Source organism: Loxodonta africana, chromosome 2 (assembly GCF_030014295.1).
Source record: "Loxodonta africana isolate mLoxAfr1 chromosome 2, mLoxAfr1.hap2, whole genome shotgun sequence".
NCBI classification, from domain to species: Eukaryota; Metazoa; Chordata; class Mammalia; order Proboscidea; family Elephantidae; genus Loxodonta; species Loxodonta africana.
Window position 1 is genome coordinate 152,298,903 of NC_087343.1, and position 23,092 is coordinate 152,321,994.

The 23,092-nt window shown below is 39.9% G+C and overlaps 1 protein-coding gene across 2 annotated transcripts in view; it reads left to right on the forward strand.

The window, feature by feature from the left end:
- The first annotated feature begins 486 nt into the window (after nt 1–486).
- The window catches only part of UBE2D2 (ubiquitin conjugating enzyme E2 D2), a 51,776-nt gene continuing 29,170 nt past the window's right edge, over nt 487–23,092 (forward strand). The window contains exon 1 of one of the 2 annotated variants that reach the window (XM_003404533.4): nt 487–696. In XM_003404533.4, coding sequence (XP_003404581.1) covers nt 673–696 — 24 coding nt within the window. In that variant the 5' untranslated portion in view covers nt 487–672. The remainder of the gene's footprint in view (nt 697–23,092) is intronic. The other variant, XM_023549573.2, reaches the window with a different exon arrangement.

The window sequence follows — 23,092 nt, forward strand, 5'->3', positions numbered from 1 at the left end:
CAACTATCGCGAGATCCCCTCCCTGCGCTTCGTGGCGTCATCCTCTCGACGGCCGTGGCGGCGTCGGCGACGGCGCGCAAGATTCTTACAAGGGCGACCCGTATCCCTCCGCCGTCGGCGCGGCCCGGCCCTCTCTGCCCTGGTCCTCCAATCCCTGAGCTTCCCAATCTATCCCTTGGCCTGGGCCCACCCCGTGCTCTGGCGGCCCCACCCCGGCGGCGCCGCCCGCCTGCCCGCGCGTCCCTCCGTCCAGCTGCAGCAGGCAGGAAGGCAGGCGTTCTCTCCGGTTGTCCGGCAGAGAGGCGCCTGCCAAACCCGAGGCTTGGGCTCTTGCTCTCCGGCGGAGGGATCCGTGGCGGCTGAGAGGCGGCGCTGAGCCTAAGAGGAAGAGGCAGCTGCGGCGGCGGCGGCGGCGGCGGCGGCGGCGGCGGCGGCTCGAGCGGCAGCGCATAAAGGAGCCGCCGCCGGGTGATGCGGTGACCGCTGCGGCAGGCTCAGGAGCCGAGTGGGCCTCGGCCCTCAGCCCGTGCGGCCGGGCCCGCGCTTCCGAACTCCCGGTCTTCTGCGGCCGACCCGCGATCGCCTAGGCGGCCTCGCATCCCCTCGCCCCTTCCCCGTCCCCGTCCCCGCCCCCGTCCCCGCCCCGGGGGCCGCCGCCACCCGCCTCCCACGATGGCTCTGAAGAGAATCCACAAGGTGAGCGACCGGAGCTCGGCTGTGGCGACGGGCCGCTGGGCAGGCTGGCTGAGCAGGCTGCGGCCTGCACTTCCAGCCGTCGTCTCCGCCGGCTCACGGCCTCTTCGGCCCTGGCTGCTGGGGATGGCCCTGCCGGGCGGCCTTCACACCCTACTCCCAGTGATGGCGCCTGAGGAGGCCCCGGCGCGCAGCCCGCGTTTAGGCCGGAGATGCGCTCTCCCTCTCAGCATTCCTCATCGGTCGCCGTTCCAGGCCCCGCGTGGTATGGAGCTCCAGGGCCTCTCGGCCTGGGGCTGCTGGGCTTGAGAGCCATTGTCCGGCCAGGCCGAGGTGGGGGGCTGGGGCGTTGGGCGGTCCCATCGACAGAGATCGGAAGGGCTCCTCACCCCATCTCTGCCCCCCGTACCTGCCCTAGCTCCCTTCACAAAACCGCCTGAGCTCGGGGCCCATATCTCGGAGAGATGGGAGGAAACAGTTTAGCCCTGTCCGCAAGCGTGTTTTCAGTTCACTACCTCTTGGGCGGCTTCAGACTTAGGTCTACACTGCCCGTCGACAAATTGTTAGAGTAGGAAGTTCAGAAGGGAAAAAATGTGTCTCTTCTAAGGGAGGAAGAGTAGCGGGAAAGGGTTTTATTACATTGGGGTTGCCATATGTAGTCAGAAACTAGCACTTAAGTTTTTCAAGAATGGATCTAATAGAAAAGCTACTAAACTGGCAAGAGTAGAGGTAAAAACCTGAACATTGAAGACTATTGGAGAAATTACACAAAGGTTCTTATCACACAGTCCTTTCACCAGATGGGCTTTAATGCTTAAATTAGGAGATATGTTTAGAGAGAACTTTTTAATTTAGAAGGGGTTTTGCTAAGTTTTCTAGTAGAATTTCTTTGCTTTTTTTAAAAAGTTGAGGGTTATTCATTCAGTTACTGTTAAGGAGGTTTTCCCAATACTACCATCTAGAGTGGGGGTTAGGTTAAAATTTCGTTTTTTCTTTCCCCTCTAATATTGTAACCTTTTAGTGCCAGACACTATCGTTTTTTTTCCTTAGCAGTGGGGAGGCACCCCTGGCGTGTTTTTTTTTTTTTTTTTTTTTGTGATTCACATGGCTATTCAGAAAGGCAGTATTGAACCTTTAGCTACTTGGTAAGAAATAGATACTGAGATTATTCATCTTGAACCATGGGATATGGATGCCAGAGGAAGAGAACTTTGCCTTAAACCGTCAAGATGTAGATAGTTGGATGTGTTAAACACCTCAACCCTTGTTTAATTCCTGATCAGAGACCTTGAATGTAATGTGGAATTAATCTCAGTTGTTACTGTAAATTAGGTTAGATCCTTACCAAATTCTTTTGACTTCTTTGATTTCTAACAAATGAAAAAGGGCAGTCTTCAGACAGAGTAAATCTTGTGCTAAAATGAGGCAGGGTGTTTGTTAAAAGAAGTTTGAATCTTAAGCAGATGTCTCTGAAAGAATCATTTAAGGGACAGGAGCACACTGAGGAATGGCTGTCAAAGTGAAATACGTATTTTGAAGGCTTTAGGAGTTAGTATCTTACAGAGTCTAACCGGGAAGTTATCAGTTTGAGATGGCACTTGATTTATACCTGTAGAAGATTGTGCTCTTTTACAACCTGAAGAGGAGAGAGTGAATAAAATGTATGATAATTTATAGATCAAGAAATCTAGCTGTTAATCTCTACAGTGACTGATATGTGTTATAGAGGTTATTGGTATATATTTTTCCAAGAGGGAAATAACACTTTGACTCAAAACATATATTTCAATCTTCTAATAAAACTTGTGCCCAGTAATATGGCTTGTTATTAATTACTTCATATTCTCCAGAATAGATCTTCTCTAAAACATACCCTTATAAAATTTTTAATGAGGAAAATCAAGTTTAGATGATAACTTGAACTTTTAAAATGCAATATTAAATCCCCCCCCCATTGTATAATTAAAGTATGGCTTGATTTCTGAGGCTGCCATTGATTAGAAAAAAAAGGTTATTTTTGGTATACCAGTCAATAAGATTATGAAAACAAAAGAAATTCCCCCCCCCCAAACTTTTTGTATGGCACCAATTTTAAATCGAATGGCTTACTTATTAGGTATGGATAAGATCAGGTCTATCTTATTCTCAGCCCCAGTAATTTATCTACACTGGAATTCCCAAAAGCCTTTCTTGGCTTAAATAATTAATCTTGGCCTTGAACCTTCTTAATTATCATTCTCTAAATAAATGTTTCTATTTAAATACACTCCCAACTTTAGATATCATGAAGTGCTGCGTCTGGGTTCTAATAAAATTTTATTGAGAAAAACACACTTCACATTCTGGCATCTTTAGGAATTCATTATATTGTTTCTTTGACAGAGGAAAATAGTGTTCTATGAATTTGGCAGTCCTTTAAATGCCGTGTCTTTTTTGGAAAAAGCTTTTGGTGGACTTTATTTTGAAATGCTTTTTAAAATCTCCTGACCTATGAATGTATCAAAAGGGGGTCATTATGAACACCCAGTGTAGTTCTGGGCAGGATTGGGGATATCCTCTGGAATTATTTGTATCTATACCAAAATACCAATGGCCCAGCCTGCGGAGCTTTGAGGTTTTCTGCCGCATTTGTAGGTTTTCAGCTTTGATTCTGAGTGCCTGCTTCTAGCAGCACCACCCCCAGCAGTTTTCCAGTTGGCTGCATCTAGTCTGTTGTGGGTTGGGAAACCAGATCACCGAGTTTATTAAAATTATGTTTAAAATAAGATCTTGTGTGCTCTGAGTGAAGAGGCTTCAAGTGTTCTGTGAACTGTGTTACTAATCAGAGGCCTTTTTGACTTGCTTCCTGTTTTACTTTTTTTTACACAGGTGCAGGAGGCTCTTCGGTGCTCTTAAAGAGTGCCATAATATTGAAATATAAGGTTAATTTCTCTATTCTTGGGAAGGGTAAAAGACTGAGTATCTTGAGTCTTTGAGGAATTGAAGGCAGACCAAAGTTAGGATACTAAAAGTTCCTTAATCGTAATAGTTATTAGCCTTTTACGTTTTCATGGAGTCCTGCTAGTTATATTAACATTTGGTAAGTAGCTTTAAAACAAAGTAATGCTTGAAAACAAAGATCATCTCTTGATCTGTCCTGTTTCAGTGATAAAGATTTTTATGACTAGCTTCTTTTAAGTCTCCCTAACAGATTAAAAAAAAAAAAAAGTCTCCAGTAAAATAAAGGTTTCAAATCTGTTGGCTACAAAGACCAGGCACGAAACCAAAATGAACGAAGAGAATTGGGGAGAACTAGAAGAGAATTGGGGAGAACTAGAAAACGCATGTCCCGTCAGATGAGGGCAGCTGCAACTCAAGCAAATAAACCAAACCTGTTGCCCTTGAGTTCATTCTGACTCATGGCAACCCTATAGGACAAGGTAGAACTGCCCCAAAGGGTTTCCAAGGCTGTAAATCTTTAAGGAAGCAGACTGTCACACCTTTCTCCCACAGAGCAGCTGGTGGGTTCAAACCACCAAACTTTTGGTTAGCAGCTGAGCACTTAACCACGACACCACCAAGGCTCCTAGTTGCCGGCTCTCTCCAAATGTTGTTGTATCTGTGGGCCCAGTGTTTGCCAGATCTTCTTCTTCTTTTTTTTTTTGTTAACGGAAGCTGTAAATTCTGATTTTTGGCAACTAGCTAGAATTAAAAAAAAAAACTCAAACTTATTATTATTATTATTTTTGGTAATTTGATAGGTACCGATTTAATGTGTGAGTTAAAAATAAAAAGATTTGAGGTTCGGGAGTATAAGGACTAAATCATTTAAGCCATATTTTCTGACTTCTTAAAAGTTCAAAATTATTGCTTTATATAGGTCCCTGGGTGGTGCAAATGTTTTGCATTTGACTACTAATCTAAAGGTAGGCAGTTTGAATCCACCCAGCAGTGCCATAAGGCCTATCCATCTGCTTCCATAAAAATTGCAGCAAAGAAAACCCTATGGAGCAGTTCTACTCTGTAACACATGGGGTCACCATGATTCAGAATCAACTTGCCAGCAATGGTTTGGTTTGGTTTTTATATAGATGGGCAAGATTAAGTAGTTTTTGTCAAAAATTCTAATTCTTGCTAGGGTTTTATATGGTTATGTGTAATGTCATAGGGAAAGCCAGTTTAATAGATACTCTCACCCTATAGTAAAAGTGTATATCTTACTCTTAACTTCGTGATCTGCTTCATGTTATGAGTCATCTTTCTGTAAACTATGTATACACTTTCAAAATTTCTAAGATTGGAACATTTACGGGATGATTCTTAAAAATATGGGGGGGAGTTGTAATGCTATAATAGTACTGAATAAAAAATTTTTTTAAATACTATACTAGAGGTCTGATACTATACTAGAGGTCTGGTACTATACATTAATATTATTAGAGATGGGAACTGATTTCTTTCAAAATGATGAAACAAATTAGCAAGTAGTCCTGTGGAGTACTGGGAACTTTAATATAAAAAATAAACGGTTGGCCGATGATGGCTATTTAAATTAGTTCTGTCTTAGAAAGTAAACATACCTTCTTACTCCAAAAAGTAAACTTCTTGAAATAGGTTTCTTTGAGACATTTCTTGTTTGTTTTTCCTTAGTAAAGAATTCTTTGCTTTACGAAGTTTCACTGGATTGAGTAACTTTCTTTGGCTCTACCAGGTTGCTATTTAAATGAAATTTAAACACTCATCATTGAAGGATAACTGTTAATAAATGTAGGTTTTCTTTAAAGTCTACTAGTATGTATTGGAGCAGTGGTTAAAATCAGCTGCTAACCAAAAGGTCAGCAGTTTAAATCCACCAGCCACTCCTTGGAAACCCTATGGGGCAGTTCTGCTGTGTCCTGTAGCGTCACTATGAGTCGGAATAGACTTGATGGTAACTTTTTGTTTGTTTTTTTAGTGTGTATTACTGCACTGTAGACTGACAAAGAGGAGGTTTTGACAAAGTCCAATTCTGGGTATTTTGGTCCAGAGAGAGATGATTGCTAAAATATCCTAGGCAGCTCCTAGGATAGGAATACCTGACTCATGCTTGATGCTGCCAGGAACCTCTGCAGCGTCATCCCAGAAATGCAGGAGTACACTTGTTTTTTCCTGTAGAAATAAAATTTTGGTGGTTAGGTTCCCAGGCTAAGCTTCAAAAACTATGGCATTGGGAAATAGAGTACCATTTGTTTTTCTGTCTCCAGAGTCAAGAGAGATTTCAAGTAATAGAATCGCACAATGTTAGTACTGAAACACATCTTAAAGCTGCTGTCTGAAAAGGACACATGCCTTGCCAGGTAGGACTAAGTTTGGATCAAGAACTTGGATTTCTTGACGGGGTCCGCTGTCTTTTCTGGCAGGCCATTTGTGTTACTGTTGGGTAGCTGTTGGCTATGTAAGTTCAGAAGTTTACAATCTTTTTCTTTTGTTCAAACAATTGAGTATTTAAACTATGCTCTGGAACCTGAAGATGTTTTCCTCAGCATTCGTTTATATTGTTGGGGAGGTGTCCATGAACCCCCTTAAAACTATATGCAAATTTTGGGTTTTTGGCCTCCCCCCATACATTTTTCATCAAAATCAAGTGGGTTTTAAATCTCTCTAAACGATTAAGAACCATGGTCTTACCTCCTTAAACCTCTGTTCCAATCCTAGCAGATAACCTAATCACCTATTCAACAGAGAAAATAGAAATCTTATGTGTGAATTCTTTCAGATTTCCTTGAGCCATTTAAAAAAAAATAAAATCTGCCCTCTTTAGAGTAGTCACTGTGTATCAGGCATTATGTACTGAATCTTCTTAACAACCGTGTGAGAATTCTGTTCTCCCCAGGTTAGGAGAGAAAATGGAAATTTATAAAAGTAAACAAATTCGCCCAAATTATATGGTTATGGTAGGAAGGGCCAGAATTCAGATGCAGGTATTTTTGACTACAGAGCCAGTGCCTCTCCAAATTGACCTTCCTTAGCCCTCTTTCTCCTCCTGTCTTGGCTCTGGAGAAGCTAGACTTTTCCTTTCGCTGAGCTGACTTTTGCTTTCCGTCCTGTTCTTTGCTTCTCCCAGGTCATTGCTCTCTAGTAACTGTCCTTGCTCTCACAGTTTCAATCTTTTCTCTACTGATTCCCCCCAGCATCCAAATTTATCCAAGATTTTCCCCATCCTAACAAAAACAACTTTTAAAAATCCCCATCCCCTGCTAGAGCTACTTCCTTCCTCTTCTTTATCCCTCCCATCTCTGACATTTCAATGTCAAAATTCTTGAAAGAATAGTTTATTCACTGTTCTGGGGCTGTTTAGTAAGGTCACTGATGATTACTTAATTGTGAGATTCAGTGGCTACCTCAGTTTTTATTTAACTTTTGTGAATCAACATGGTTGATTGTTCATTTTCCTTAGCTTTTGGTAAACTGCTTTCTGGTACTCCTTCCTTATATCTAGTGTTTCCCAACTTTATTAGGCCACTTTTCATACTAGTATTATTGCTGGAATACAAACAAACCAAAACCAAACCCATTACCATTGAGTCATTTCCAACTCAGCGACCCTATAGGACAGAGTAGAACTGCTGTAAATCTTTAAGGAAGCAAGTGGGACATATGTCTTTCACGGAGCAGCTGGTGAGTTTGAACCATCAACCTTTCCTTAGCAGCTGAGTGCTTAACAAACAAGAGCTCACAAAATAATGCATACTTGGATTAAAATTGACAGCACAAATGGTCCCAGAGAAATTAATTAAAATATATAATCGAAATGTAATTTCATATGCTTTTTTCTTTACCATGAGCAAAAATAAACTATTTAAAACAGGACTTGAACTGATTCTTCCTGGTTCAGCCAGGGTCAAGGAAACAGAACTGGAATAGAGGAACAGACTTGGATTTTTTAAATTTGGGTTAACTGGATCGGGAAAAATTACAGGTCAGAGCTCTGCTAGAGACCTAATCTCCTTAGAAAACAAGGGCAGCATACATGTTGCCATAGCAACCACATTTCTTACCTGTCTGATTTTGAGCCAGAAACAGTGGTGAGTACCCTGCTCAAAGATGGCTGCCTGCTGTACCACCTTGGATGTGTGTTGCTCTCCACAGTCCTGCCTATCGGGCTCCCAAAATGGCTCATTATACCTTTTTGAGTTTCCCATTTTAGGGCTTTGACCTGTAATTTTTCCCATTGAATTATCATGCCAGTTCACCCAAATTGTAAAAATTCAGGTCTTTTCCAGTTTAGCATCGTCGGCCATGACTGAACTGGTTTTAACCAATTCAAGCCCTGATTTAAAACAAATATGATGAAACATCTTTCGTTTTCATTTTGTTGTAAAATAATGAATACTCTAAGAATATTATTTTTCTTTTATACATAAGAGGGACCCTCATCTCATGCTGTGTAAAATGTTACTGTATATTGTTTTGTTACAATAGAATATGAAATTTTGTATCAAACAGGTACATTGTAGCAAAAGAAAGAATACAAACTGTATAGTTTATAACATTCATATTTGCAGTATCCTGGCAATTAGGCTATGCCAGCATTATTAACTGTGTCATTATGGACGTGTCACTTTTTTTTTTCTTAAATAGAAACTATTTTAAAATATTTTGACTTCTTCTGACTTCTTACTTCTTTGTAGTATTTCTTAAAAAACATGTATTAAAAGTAGATAAAATTTAACCTAAAAAATACTTCCATCTTTATTTCTATAATGCATGTTAGTATCTCATGGGAAATACTGCTGTAATTTAAACAGTTCTAGTAGATTTTTCTTAGAATCATTTTCTTTTGGCCTTTGTGAGTGCTTTACCTTAATACAGAGAACGTCTTCTCACCCCACCCCACTTTCTGAATTCTTTATTCATCCTTGGAGACCCAACAGAAATGGCTTCTCTGTGAAGTATGTCCCAGGCATGCAGGCAGTCAGGATACTACTGTAGAACTGTTTCTTAGTATGTAGACATGATTGATTATTTTCTCCTTTAGACTGAACTCCCCAGGGCAAAGTTCCAGTCTCTATTCTTAGTATTCCCATTACCTGACACATAGTAGGCATTCAGTGTTTGAATGAATGCCAGCATTAAGTGATATGGAGGAAGAAAACAATAGGATTTTGCAGCAGCATGCCTGCTGATTCATGTTTTAATCCTGTGACTTCTCTAATTTTCTTGAGCCTCAGCTTTCTTGTGTATAGAATGGTAACAGCGTCACATCCCCTGCAAGCCTGTGGAGAGGATTAGAAAGAAGGTATATGAAGTGCTTGGCACTATGAGCTACATAAATAAGAAGTAGTTTTAAATATTACTTATCATTGTGGCTTAATTGGCCAATAATGTTGACGCATGAAGTTGGTAGAATATTGAAATCTTAGGTGTCAGGGTTTAGCATTTCCCTTTATCGCCACCCGCAACCAAAAAAATAAAAAACTGATGCTGTGAAAACAATCAAGTTTTGTTTCTAGACTGAAAAAGGGACTGAATCCCAAATTTCTTCTTTAACAAACTTCAAAATATTGTCACCTCTTAGCCCTCTTGTATATAATCAAGCTCCCATTGCTTTGGCCCACCTGCATGGATACCGTTTTTGTCCTTTCCTCCCCCCGCATGCTCTTCTCATTCTGCCCTGACTTGGACATCCTGCACTGGCCCATGCCATCCCCCCATGTGCATGCCCTCCTCACTGTACTTGGGCTCAGACACCTTTTGCCTGGCTCAAGTATTTAGACACTAGCCATGTAGAATATTACTTAAAACAGATTTAGGAAGTTCAGCCCAGTGACTGACCACATGACACTTTTTATCTGTTAGTGCATATAGTATTTTCTGTAGCTCATTCTTGGAGAAAACTAAGCCCATAATTTTAGTGGAGTGGTATTTTTCTGAGACAGTCTTTTTTTTTTTTTTTTTTAATTTTAATAGCCCTAGTAAGCTGTGTAAACTAGTCCCCATTCTTAGAAATAGTTAGAAATACCTGTAATTTAAAATTCTGGATATTATTAAATATTGTGTTGTTAGTTGCTGTTGAGTTGATTCCGACTTATGGCTAGACATCGACCTTAGACAACACCTAAGACCTTACCACCCAGCTTAAGATTCAAACTTACCTTTAGCTTTAGCACTGAAGTTTAGTCATGAACAATGGATACTGTTGGCAGCTTATAAGGTCTTAGCATCTTCGTATATTTATAAATACTCTTGTTGTGATAAGGGTGCATTGTTGTGGGTGATGGGGGAATTACTTGTGGAACCTCTCCTACTTCTTAGAAGCAATGAGGCAATAATGAATTGTATGATCACTGAATTTAGTAGTAGGCCAAATTCCTGTCCATCAAAAAGGTTATTTGTGTCTTTAATCACTGTACTTCACTTTATTGACTAGAAATAGTAGTAAAATCCACTTTGAAAGTATTGAGTTTATCAGCTGTGTATCATACATGTTTGTGAACTTTAGGACTGTGAATTCCCATATTTATATATCCATTTCAAAGTTGACTTGAAACTATTTCTCAAATGTTTAAAGTACTGATTGGTTTAAAACAAAATTTTAATTCCTTTTCAGAAGGAAAATAGTTATGTCCTTTATTTTTTATCACTAAAGGACAAATCTACTCTGTTTAATAAGTAAAATGTGTTCAACTCACAGTGGCAATCCCAAAAGATGCTTATGTAATAATTTTTTTTTTCAGTATATGTATCTTATTTTAGTTCTACCAGTGTAGATGTGGTATAACTTAATGTGAAAATTAAATTGTAAAAGGTTACATGCAAAATTGATACAAAATTTAAAAGATTGTTCAAGAACTGCCTTCAAGAACAATTTGAAGCTAAAAATGTTTGTCACTTGGAAAAGAACTATCAATTTCTTAGGCCAGACCATGAAGATGGCTTGATCTCTAATCTTAGAACCTGAGGTAAGACCACCAGTTGTGGCATTCTTTTTACTTGTAAAAGTTCAGTATCTTCGTTGTCCTTCTAGCTTCCGATATCGTTAATAAGTCTGAATCTATTCTGATTCCTGACCTGTGTATGTGACCAGTTTCTCTTCTAGAAGTTTGTATGTTCTCTTTGTTCTCAGTGTTCTGAAATTTCATGATATATTGTGGTGTAGGTCAGTTTTCCGCTATTTTGCTAAACATTCAGTTGGTCTGTTTCAAGCCAGAGATTCATGTCCTTAAGTTCTGGGAAATTTCTTAAATCACTTTATTCATTTTATCGATACTTTTGTTATCTTCATTTTCTATGTTATCTCTTTTTTGAGCTTTTATTATGTTGGACTTCCTGGATTGGTCTTTTTTTTTTTTTGCTCTTAGTCAAATAAAATTTTGTATAAATAACCTGGATTACATTCCAAATCTCCTACATCTACCTATCTTCTTGCCTTAAAGAGAATTGCCGTTAGGAGTTCTTATCTTTCACATTCCTTACAGCGGATATTCCAGATTTTCAGCGATCCTCCTCATTTGTACCTGCTCCTGCTCAGTGGGTATTTCTGGCTCCAACTTTTCTGAGAAGGTGGCTGTATCCAAACAATTTCCCTTTTTTCCTCACTTTAAAGTTTTCTGTATAATCCCTCTTTTCTTTGGCTTGATCCTGTCTCCTCTAACTTCTTCGTGGTTCTTGTTCTTCAGTGATTTCTTTTGTCATCAATCTCTGTCTCTTCACCCATCCTAAAATCCATTCTAGCTCATTAGCTACCAGTCTCCTTCTTTTTTTCCTTAACAGCTAGCTCTCTCCTCTTATGCCTCTCACGCACATTCAGCCCTCACAGTTTGGTGGTGCTATCAAGTTGATTTTAACAGATAGTGACCCCATGTGATAGAGTAGAACTGCCCCATAGGGCTTTCTAGGCTGTAACCTTTATCAAACAATGTCATTAATATCACATGCAAGTAAAATTTTGCTGAAGAGAATTTAAAAAATGTTGCAACAGTACATTGACAGGGAACTGCCAGAAGTTCAAGCCAGCTTCAGAAGAGGATGTAGAACAATGGATATCATTGCTGATATCAGATGGATCTTGACTGAAAGCAGAGAATACCAGAAAGATGTTTACTTGTGTTTTATTGACTATGCAAAGGCATTCAACTGTGTGGATCATAACAAATTATGAATAACATTGCGAAGAATGGGAATTCCAGAACATTTAATTGTGCTCATGCAGAACCTGTACATAGACCAAGAGGTAGTCGTTCAAACAGAACAAGGGGATACTGCAGTGCTTTAAAGTCAGAAAAGGTGTGTGTCAAGGTTGTATCCTTTTACCATACTTATTCAATCTGTATGCTGAGCAAATAAGCTGAGAAGCTGGACTATCTGAAGAAGAATGCAGCATCAGGATTGGAGGGTGGCACATTAACAACCCACGATGTGCAGATGACACAACCTCGCTTGCTGAAAGTGAAGAGGACTTGACGTACTTACTAATGAAGATCGAAGGCTACAGCTTTCAGTATGGATTGCACCTCAGCTTAAAACAAAAATCTTCACAACTGGACCAGTAAGCAACATCATGGTAAACGAAATGTTGAAGTTGTCAAGGATTTCATTTTACTTGGATCCGCAGTCAACACCCACGGAAGCAGCAGTCAAGAAATCAAACAACGTTATTATAAGGAAGACTGAAGAAGAATTGATGCCTTTGAATTATGGTGTTGGGGAATAATTTTGAATATACCATGGACTGCCAGGAGGAACAAATCTGTCTTGGAAAAAGTATAGCCAGAATATTCCTTAGAAGGGAGGATGGTGAGACTTTGTCTCATGTACTTTGGATATGTTACCAGAAGGGACCGGTCCCTGGAGAAGGACATCATGCTTGCTAAAGTAGAGGGTCAGCCAAAAGGAGGAACACTCTCAATGAAATGGATTGATACAGTGGCAGCAACAGTGGATGCAACCATAGCAAAAATTGCGAGGATGAAGCAAGACCAGGCAGTATTTCATTCTGTTGTACATAGAGTCGCTATGAATCGGAATCGTTTGGATAGCACTTAACAACAGCACTTACAATCTTTATGGGAGCAGTTTGCCAGCTCCCCCCGCCCCGCCCCCAGCAGCCGCTGGGTGGGTTCAAACTGCCAGTCTTTCATTTAGCAGCTGACCGCTTAACTGTTGTGCCCCAGGCCTCATTCAGTTTGGTATGGTATATCCCATAATTTTTCTAAAACTCAGCATTTTCCAATGACCTTTTTTTTTCCCATTTTTTTATTGACATAAAATTCACCAATTTAAAGTGTACAATTCAGTGGTTTTTAGTATATCCACAGTTGTGCAACCATTCCCCCCTCCAAAAAAAAAAAAGACACCATTAGCTAATTCCAGAACATTTCTATCAACACAGAAAGAAACCTCAAACCTGGTAGCAGTTGTTTCCAGTCCCCCTCCCCCCCCCATTCCCTGGCAACCATTAATCTACTTTCTGTCTCCATGGATTTACCATTCTGGACATTTCGTATTAATGGAATCACATAATACATGGCCTTTTGTGTTTGACTTCTTTCACTTAGCATAATATTTTCAAAATTCATCATGTTGTAGCATGTATCAGTACTTCATTCCTTTTTATGGCCAAATGATATTCATTAGGAGTCTCTGGACTGTAAGCTGAAAGGTTGGTGGTTTGAACCCTCCCAGAAGCTCCTCGGAAGACAGGCCTGCCAATCTGCTTCCAAAAGGTCACAACCTTAAAAACTCTATGGAGCAGTTCTGTTATGCACACCTGGGATTGCCATGAGTCAGAATCAGCTCATTAGCAACTAACAACAACAACAATGTTCTAAAGTATACATACACCACATCTGTTTAGCCATTTATCAGCTGATGAATATTTAGGTTGTTTCTACTTTATGGCTAATATGAGTAATGCTGCTATGAACGTTCATGTACAGTTTTGTGTGGACATGTGTTTTCATTTCTCTTGGGTATATACCTAGGAGTAGAACTACTGGGTCATATGGTACCTGTATGTTTAACTTTTTAAGAAACTGCCATACTGTTTTGCACAATGGCAGCACCATTTTAAATTCTCACCAGCAATGTATGAGGGCTCCAGTTTCTCCACATCCTCACCAACACTTGTTTTTATTTTTCAATTTTGTTTTTATCATAGCCATCTCTTGTGGATTGAATTGTGTCCACCAGAAATATGTGTTGTAAATCCTAACCTTTATGCCTGTGGTTATAATCCCATTTGGGAATGGGTTGTCTTTGTTACGTTAATGAGGCAGGATTAGTGTAGTGGGTTTTGAGTCAGTCTCTTACCAGATATAAAAGGAGCAAATCAGGCAAGCATAGATGGGGGAAGACAAGTGCCAAGCCACATGGAGACCTCCAAGGAACCAGGAAACAGAAGCCCACAGAGAAAACCTTTCCCATAGAGCCAGCACACTGATTTCGGACTTCTAGCCCCTTACTGTGAGAAAATAAATTTCTCTTTGATAAAGCCATCCACTTGTGGTATTTCTATTATAGCAGCACTAGATGACTAAGACACCATCATAGTAGGTATGAAGTGTTTTCTTAATTGTGGTTTTTATTTGTGTTTCCTTAACGACTAATGAAGTTAGGTATCTTTTCATTTGCTTATTGGCCGTCTCTGTATCTTTGGAGAAATATTTGTTCAGGTCCTTTGTCCATTTTTTAATTGTGTTGTTTGTCTTTTTGTTGTTGGGTTGTAGGAGTTTTTAATATATTCTAAATACTAAATTTAGATACTAAATTCTTATCAGATACATGATATTCAAAATTTTTCTCGCATTCTGTAAATTGTCTTCACTTTCTCCATGGTGCTCTTTCACACAAAAGTTTTTAATTTTGACAGTGTCCAGCTTATTTCTCTTTTGTTGCCTGTGTTGTTGGTGTCATATCTTAGAAAACTGCTTAATCCAAGGTCACCAAGATTTACATCTAGGTTTCCTGTAAGAATTTTAATGAAGTCCAGTTCATTTTTTTGTTTTGTTGCTTTGTGCTATGAAACCATTACCTAATCAAGGTCACGGAGATTTCTACCCATGTTTTTTTTTTCAAAGACTTCTGTAGTTTTAGAGCTTACATTTAGGTCTTTGATTTTGAGTTACTTTTTGTATGTGGTGTGAGATGGGGGGGTTCAGATTTTTTTTTTTCATGTGAAAATCTAGTTGTCCTAGTACCATTTGTTGAGAAGGTTATTCTTTTCCCCCACCAAATCGGCATTCTTGTGGAAAATCAATTGATCATAGATATATGGGTTTATTTCTGAATTTTCAGTTTTATTCCATTGATCTATATGTCTCTTCTTATACTAGTATTACACTGTCTTGAATACTGTAGCTTTGTAGTAAGTTTTGAACTTGGGAAGTATAAGTCCTCCACCTTTGTTTTCCTTTTGCAAGATTTTTTCATTCCTCTTTTTCAAGTTTGTTTTGGCTATTGGAGGTTCTTTGCATTTTTATATCAATTTTAGGATCAGCTTGTCCATATTTGCAAAAAAGGCAGTTGGAATTTTGATAGGAATTGCATTGAATCTGTAGATCAATTTGGAGAGTATCTGGACAGGTCCCTATCTTTTCTATTTTCCGTCTTTGTCTTTTTGATCTGCTTTCTGGAAAACTTTCTTAGCTTTGTTTTCCAGGCCTTTGAGCTCTTCTTCATTCTCAGACTTCTTTTGTTTGTTTTAAGCATCTTCCTTGTTTGTTTCATGGAAAGAGTAGGTTCTTACCTTGAAGGATATTTATGCTGGTTTTTTTGTTTTGACTTTTTTCTTCTTCCTGCATGGTCTTTGTTTTCTCATGCTTGCTTTTTTCTCCCCATTATTTTGGTCTGTATCTTGTTGAGATGATTCATCAGATGACCGATGTTAGGTGGCTATCCTTATTTAAGAGTATACCAAAAGACAAAGTTGATTCCAATTCAGTGACCTTTTTTTATAGACATAGTACAGCCACCACACAGGGTTTCCAAGGAGCAGCTGGTGGATTCAAACTTGACGTTTTGGTTAGCAGCTGAGCTGTTAACAACTGCTCCACCAGGGCTCTTGTTTAAGAGTAGGATACTAAAAAGCTGGTTACAAGTTCTGAACGTGTGGGGTGAGTTTTGGCAACTTTGAAATTTAGTGTGTGGTTTACTGGGCTATTTCTCTTAGATGAACCACTGATGATGTTACCAGAGCAAGGTTCTTGCCTCTCACTGGTCAAGAATGATCAGGTAAGAGGTAAGGCATGTAGAGTTTTCCACATGAGCAAAGCTTTGCTGAAGAGGCTTAAAAGCAGAGACGAGGAGTGCCTAAAGCAACACTTATCCCTGTCTCACAGAACAAAAGACGTGCCTGAGTTTTTAAAAGTTCTTGGGCGGGGGGGAAAAGATGCATGTTTATTCATAGGCACAGGTGGGGATATGTTAACTACAGTGTGCATGCAGCAGTTTTCCAAGATGGCTTCTGTCCTGGAGGCCTCTGGGATTCGTAGCAGGACTTATTACGGGGTCTCTTGCACCTTGGGTTCGATTCTCTGGCTACTGTTGCAGCCCCTCACTGCACCTGGTGGAAGGTCACACAACAGTCACAGGTGGATGTTCTGCGCTTGTCCCTGGGGGTGGTTTTCTCCAGCTGCTTCTGAAAGACAACTTTAAAGAAGTTTTTTGGCTATTTTCTGATACCGTGCCCCATTGTTCTGGGGAATGGCTTTGTTTCTGCGCCCTGGCCCATTTCTTGTTACTTTGTTTACAGGTTTGGGGGGGCCCTCTGTTTCCTGTCTTAATGTCAGTATACTGTATAATTCTTTGTCTCCTGCTGGTCAGATTTGCTTGAGAAGGATTTTCTAATCTGCCTGGAGAGTATAGGCCAGGGTTCTCCAAACCACCGGAAACAAAGTGTGTATGTAAATGTTTTAAATGTCCACTTAATCTTCCTGTTTTACATACGTCATCCATCACCTTGACTGCCTGGCATCTCTCAGTCCATAGTCCTTTTGTTTGAGTTTTTCCAGAGAACAAACCTCTAGCCTGTTGCTTGGGTGGGAAGAGGTGTTCAGAGGGAGAGTTTATAATTGGGAAAAGGATCTGGGGATTAAATCACCTTTTTAAAATTAACTTTTAAGACTGTTATTCATAAACAACATATAGGATCTCTTTGGATGTTGTCAAAATTTATATAGATGTTAAGGAAATTACATCTGTGAAAACCTGGATTTTCACTCAGTACAAATATATACCAACAATATGTTCGTTTTTTTTTAATTAATTCCCTTGTGGTGGACCTTTGTTTTCAGTTTTTTGCTACTGCAAACATTGAAACATTAACATCTGCATACATGTCACTTGGTGCACATAGCTGAAGGTTTTCCTTTATAGTCAGTAGAATTGTTTGGCTATAAAGTATGAGCGTTTTCAGTTTTATAAGATACTGCCGAATTGTTTTCCAGAGTTGTTAAACTACTTTAGACTCCCAACCATGGGAGTTTCTAATTAGCTTTTTATTATGGAAAATTTCAAACACATACAAAAATGGGAAGTCCTACGACAGATTTCCATGTACCCATTACCCATCATCTCGTGGTCATTCTTGTTTGATTTATTACCCTGCCCCACTCCCAGTCCACCACCTGTCTATCAATTTGTTGTACTGTGGCGGCTTGTGTGTTACTATGATGCTGGTAGCTCTGCCCCTGGTATTTCAGATACCAGCAAGGTCATCCATGGTAGACAGGTTTCAGTGGAGTTTCTAGGCTAAGACAGATGAGGAAGAAAGGCCTGATGATCTAATTCTGAGAATTAGCTAATGAAAGCCCTCTGGCTCACAATAGAATATTGTCCAGTATAGTGCTGGAAGATGAGACTTCTAGGGTGAAAGGCACTCAAAATACACAGTGACTACAACAATGGACTTGAGCATACCAACAATTTTGAAGATGTTGTAGGACCAGGTAACGTTTTGTTCTGTTGTACGTGGGGTTGCCATGAGTTGGAACTGACTCAGTAGCAACAAACAAGAACCACCGATAGATTCTTTAATAACTTTTTTTATTTTGGGAATTTTTCATTTAAACAAAGATAAAATATGTTCACTTTCTGAAAAATTATCAAGGCATATATTTATACTTTGTATACAACTTCAAACTTATACTATGTGATTTTTGGGGGGTGTTGTTATTTTATGGGCTCGTCTATTGTTTGGCTGGACAGTGGTCTTCAGGAATGGCTTCAGTTCCAGGTCAGAGGGTGTCTTAGGGCCTTAGTCTTGGGGGTTCCTACAGTCTGCAAACCAGTAAGTCTGGTCTCTTGCGAATTTGATTTTTTTCTACAATTTTCTCCTGCTCTGGCCAGGACCCTCGGTTGTAATCCCAGTCAGAGCAGTCAGTAGTGGTAGCTGGGCACCATCTAGTTCTTCTGATCTCAGGGTCGTGTAGCCTGTGGTTCATGTGAGTGATCCCTTAGTCCTTTGGACTAATTGCTCCCTTGAGTCTCTGGTTTTCCTCACTCTTTTGCTCCAGACAGATCAATGGATTATTTTGAAGCCAATCCCAGATGTTAACATCATTTTATCTATAAACAATTTAGAATGTATTCCTAAAAGAATAAGGCAGTGGTTCTCAACTGGGGGCAGTTTTGGCCACCAGGTGATATTTAGCAATATCTGAAGACACTTTTGGTCATCACAGCTAGGGGGTGCGGGCGCTAATGGCATCTAGTAGATAGAGGCCAGGCATTCTGCTAAACATCCTATAGTGTATGGTACATAGGATAACCTCCAACAACAAAGAATTATCCAGTCCAAAATCTCCGTAGTACTGAGGTTGAGAGACCCTGAGTAAAGACTCTTTAAAAAGCATGTACATTATACAATTACATTACATCTAAAAATTATTCCATCTGAAAATAACCATAATTTCCTAATATCACATGTGTAATTGATGTTTAAAGTTTTTTTTTTTTAATATTTGGTTTGTTTGAATCAATATATAAACAAAGTCACCTCACTGCATTCATTGCCTCTTAAGTGCCTTTTAATCTATAGTTACCACCTCTTTTTCCTTGAAGTTTTTTAAAAAAGGATCTATCGACTCTTATTTTAGTGGGCTGTTGGAAGGGAGTGAAACTTGTGTGTTCAATGTGTTACTTTGCCTGGAAGTTACCTTTTTTTTTTTTTAATTTTATTGTGCTTTAAGTGAAAGTCTACAAATCAAGTCAGTCTTTCACATGTAAACTTATATACACCTTACTACATACTCCCACTTACTCTCCCCATAATGAGTCAGCCCATTCCCTCCTTCCGGTCTCTCCTTTCGTGACCGTTTCGCCAGTTTCTAACCCCCTCTACCCTCCCATCTCCTCTCCAGGCAGGAGATGCCAACATAGTCTCAAGTGTCCACCTGATGCAAGTAGCTCACTCCTCATCAGCATCTCTCTCCAACCCATTGTCAAGTCCAATCCATGTCTGATGAGTTGGCTTCGGGAATGGTTCCTGTCCTGGGCCAACAGAAGGTTTGGGGACTATGACTGCCGGGATTCTTATAGTCTTAGTCAGACCATTAAGTCTGGTCTTTTTATGAGAATTTGGGGTCTGCATCCCACTGTTCTCCTGCTCCCTCAAGGGTTTTTTGTTGTGCTCCCTGTCAGGGCAGTCATCGGTTGTGGCCGGGCACCATCTAGTTCTTCTGGTCTCAGGATGATGTAGTTGAGAACATTCTAGAAACAGGGGAGATGGGGGCAAGAAGTGGCAGGAGAGAGCAGGTATGGGGCCTCAGGATGGATTGTTGTGTGACCAAGAGCTGGTGCTGTCCTCTCTGGTCCTCAGGAGGCAAGTGCTGAGGAGGGAAGGGTCCAGGAATTCAGCCTTTTGAAGAGGCTTTGGTCCAGGTCCCTGGGGACATTCCAGGGGACACTTTAGCCAGGGAGGGGCAATGTCAGAAGGAAGGTGAGGCTGCCACCTCTGGGTGCCCGGAGTTTGGATCCTTTACAAGAGGGTCCCAGCCCTGGGTGCTTTACCAGTCCTGCCTCAGTTTCCTAGTCTCCAGTTCATGTAGCCCTTTCTGTCTCTTGGGCTTATAATTACCTTGTGACCTTGGTGTTCATTTTCCTTTGATCTGGTGAGTTGAGACTCACTGATGTATCTTAGATGGCCGCTTGCTAACGTTGATGACCCCAGCTACCACACTTCAATGTGGGATGCAGAATGTTTTCTTAATAGAATTTATTTTGCCAGTTGACATAGATGTCCCCTGAAGCCATGGTCCTCAAACCCCAACCCCTGCTTTGCTGACCTTCCAGGCATTCAGTTTATTCAGGAAATTTCTTTGCTTTTGGTCCAGTCCAGTTGTGCAGACCTCCCCTGTATTGAGTGTTGTCCTTCCCTTTACCTAAAGTAGTTCTTATCTACTATCTAATCAGTAAATAACCCTCTCCCACCCTTCCTCCCTCCCCCATCTCGTAACCACAAAAGAATGTGTTCTTCTCAGTTTAAACTGTTTCTCAAGATCTTATAATGGTGGTCTTATACAGTATTTGTCCTTTTGCGTCTGACTAATTTCACTCAGCATAATGCCGTCCAGGTTCCTCCGTGTTATGAAATGTTTCACAGATTCATCACTGTTCTTTATCGATGCGTAGTATTCCATTGTGCAAATATACCATAATTTATTTATCCATTCATCCATTGATGGACACCTCAGTTGCTTCCATCTTTTTGCTGTTGTAAACAGAGCTGCAATAAACATGGGTGTGCATATATCTGTTTGTGTAAAAGCTCTTATTTCTCTAGGGTATATTCCGAGGAGTGGGATTTCTGGGTCGTATGGTAGTTCTATTTCTAGCTTTTTAAGGAAATGTCAGATCGATTTCCGAAGTGGTTATACCATTTGACGTTCCCAGCAGTGTATAAGTGTTCCAGTCTCTCCACAGCCTCTCCAACATTTATTATTTTGTGTTTTTTGGATTAATGCCAGCCTTGTTGGAGTGAGGTGGAATCTCATCCTAGTTTTCATTTTCATTTCTCTAATGGCTAATGATCGAGAGCATTTCCTCATGTATCTGTTAGCCACCTGAATATCTTCTTCAGTGAAGTGTGTGCTTATATCCTTTGCCCAGTTTTTAATTGGGTTTGTCTTTTTGTGACTGACTTTTAGCAGAATCATGTAGATTTTAGAGATCAGGCACTGGTCGGAGATGTCATAGCTGAAGATTTTTTCCCAATCTGTAGGTGGTCTTTTTACTCTTTTGGTGAAGTCTTTAGATGAGCATAGGTGTTTGATTTTTAGGAGCTCCCAGTTATCTGGTTTCTCTTTGTCACTTTTAGTAATGTTTTGTATTCTGTTTATGCCACGTATTAGGGCCCCTAACGTTGTCCCTATTTTTTTCTTCCATGATCTTTATCGTTTTAGACTTTATGTTTAGGTCTTTGGTCCATTTGGAGTTAGTTTTTGTGCATGGTGTGAGGTATGGGTCCTGTTTCATTTTTTTGCAAATGGATATCCAGTTATGCCAGCACCATTTGTTGAAAAGACTATTTTTTCCCCAATTAACTGATACTTGGCCTTTGTTAAATATCAGCTGCTCATATGTGGATGGATTTATATCTGGGTTCTCAATTCTGTTCCATTGGTCTATGTTGTTGTATCAGTACCAGGCTGTTTTGACTACTGTGGCTGTATAATATGTTCTAAAATCAGGTAGAGTGAGGCCTCCCACTTTCTTCTTCTTTTTCAGTAATGCTTTACTTATCCGGGGGCCTCTTTCCCTTCCATATGAAGTTGGTGATTTGTTTCTCCATCACATTAAAAAATGTCTTTGGAATTTGGATCAGAAGTACATTGTATATATAGATGGCTTTTGGTAGAATAGACATTTTTACAATGTTAAGCCTTCCTATCCATGAGCAAGGGTATGTTTTTCCACTTAGGTAGGTCCCTTTTAGTTTCTTGCAGTAGTACCTTGTAGTTTTCTTTGTACAGGTCTTTTACATCTTCGGTAAGATTTATTCCCAAGTATTTTATCTTATTGGGGGCTACTGTGAATGGTATTGTTTTGGTGATTTCCTCTTTGAATGTTCTTTTTGTTGATGTAAGGGAATCCAACTGATTTTTGTAAGGTTTCTTTCTTTTTTAAAAAAATTTTTGTTTTGCTTCAGGTGAAAGTTTACAGAGCAACTTAGTTTCCCATTTGATAGTTTGTATATAAAGTGTTCTGTGACATTGGTTGCATTCCCCTCAATGTGTCAACACTATCCGCATTTCCACTCTGGTTTCCCTGATTGCTTTAGTTTGAGTTTTCTACCCCTTCCTGCCTTCTCATCTTTGCTTTTGGGCAAATGTCCTTTTGATCTTCCTATAATTGATTGCTCTAAGGAATAGTCGCTCTCTGGTGGTGTTTCTTTTTTTGGGCCTGTCTATTTGGCTGAAAGGTTGTCTGTGGGAATAGCTTCAGTTTCAGGTCAGAAGGGTGTCTTAGGGCCATAGTCTTTGGAAGTTACTTTCATTGGTTATTCCTTTTGTATTTCTAAACCTATTAGCTCCATGCAGTAGTGTTATACCAAAATATTTCTAGGGGTTTTAACTGTAAAGGGACAGACACTTGAAAAGTCATGAAATGCAGAACATCAGTGAATCTGATGATCTTTGTGTAGCTGATGGAATTATTGGGCACTTAATATATTTAAAAAAAATAGTTATGGTTTTCGCCTAGATCAATATGAACATTTAAAATCGCTATCTTATAATTAACTAAGGTGGTCCTTACTACCTCATTTGAGGTTTTCAGTAAATATACCTGCTACAGGATTAAATATTGTTTGATGTTAAAGACACTGAGCAATATATTTGGATGTCAGATCTGAAGGGAAGTGGATCACTTGAAATAAACATTTATCATGACTTATGCATAGTAACAATATCCTAAAATATTAAAATTTTTTCTTCTGGGCCAATAATTTTAGTGCTGAAAAGGTCCGTTGTTCAGAGTCTTACTCTTTTTAGAAACTTTGTAGGGAAATGTATCAGTTAGCTATTGCTGGGTAACAAACTATCTCAAAATTTAGTGCCTTAAAACAACAATGATTTCTTATTTCTCAGGATTTTGTTTCATGTGTCATCAGCCAGAGTCATTCCTGTAGCTGTATTGAACTTGTAGCTGGGATAGAAAGTCCAAGAAGGCCTTTTGGAAATATCTGGGGCCTGGATGCTAAATATTAGCTGGAATGTGCACCTCATCACCACTCTGCAGGTGGCCTCTCCATCAGTATAGCTTGGACCTCTTAAGTGGTGGCTTAGAGCTCCAAGAAGAGTCAAAGAAGATGTCAGATCTCTTAAAGGCTAGACCTGGAACTGACACACTGTCACATTTCCTGTATTTTATTGGTCATAGCAAGATAAAAGGCCAGCCTGGATTCAGACATAGAGGAAATAGACTCTACTTCTTGATACTGAGT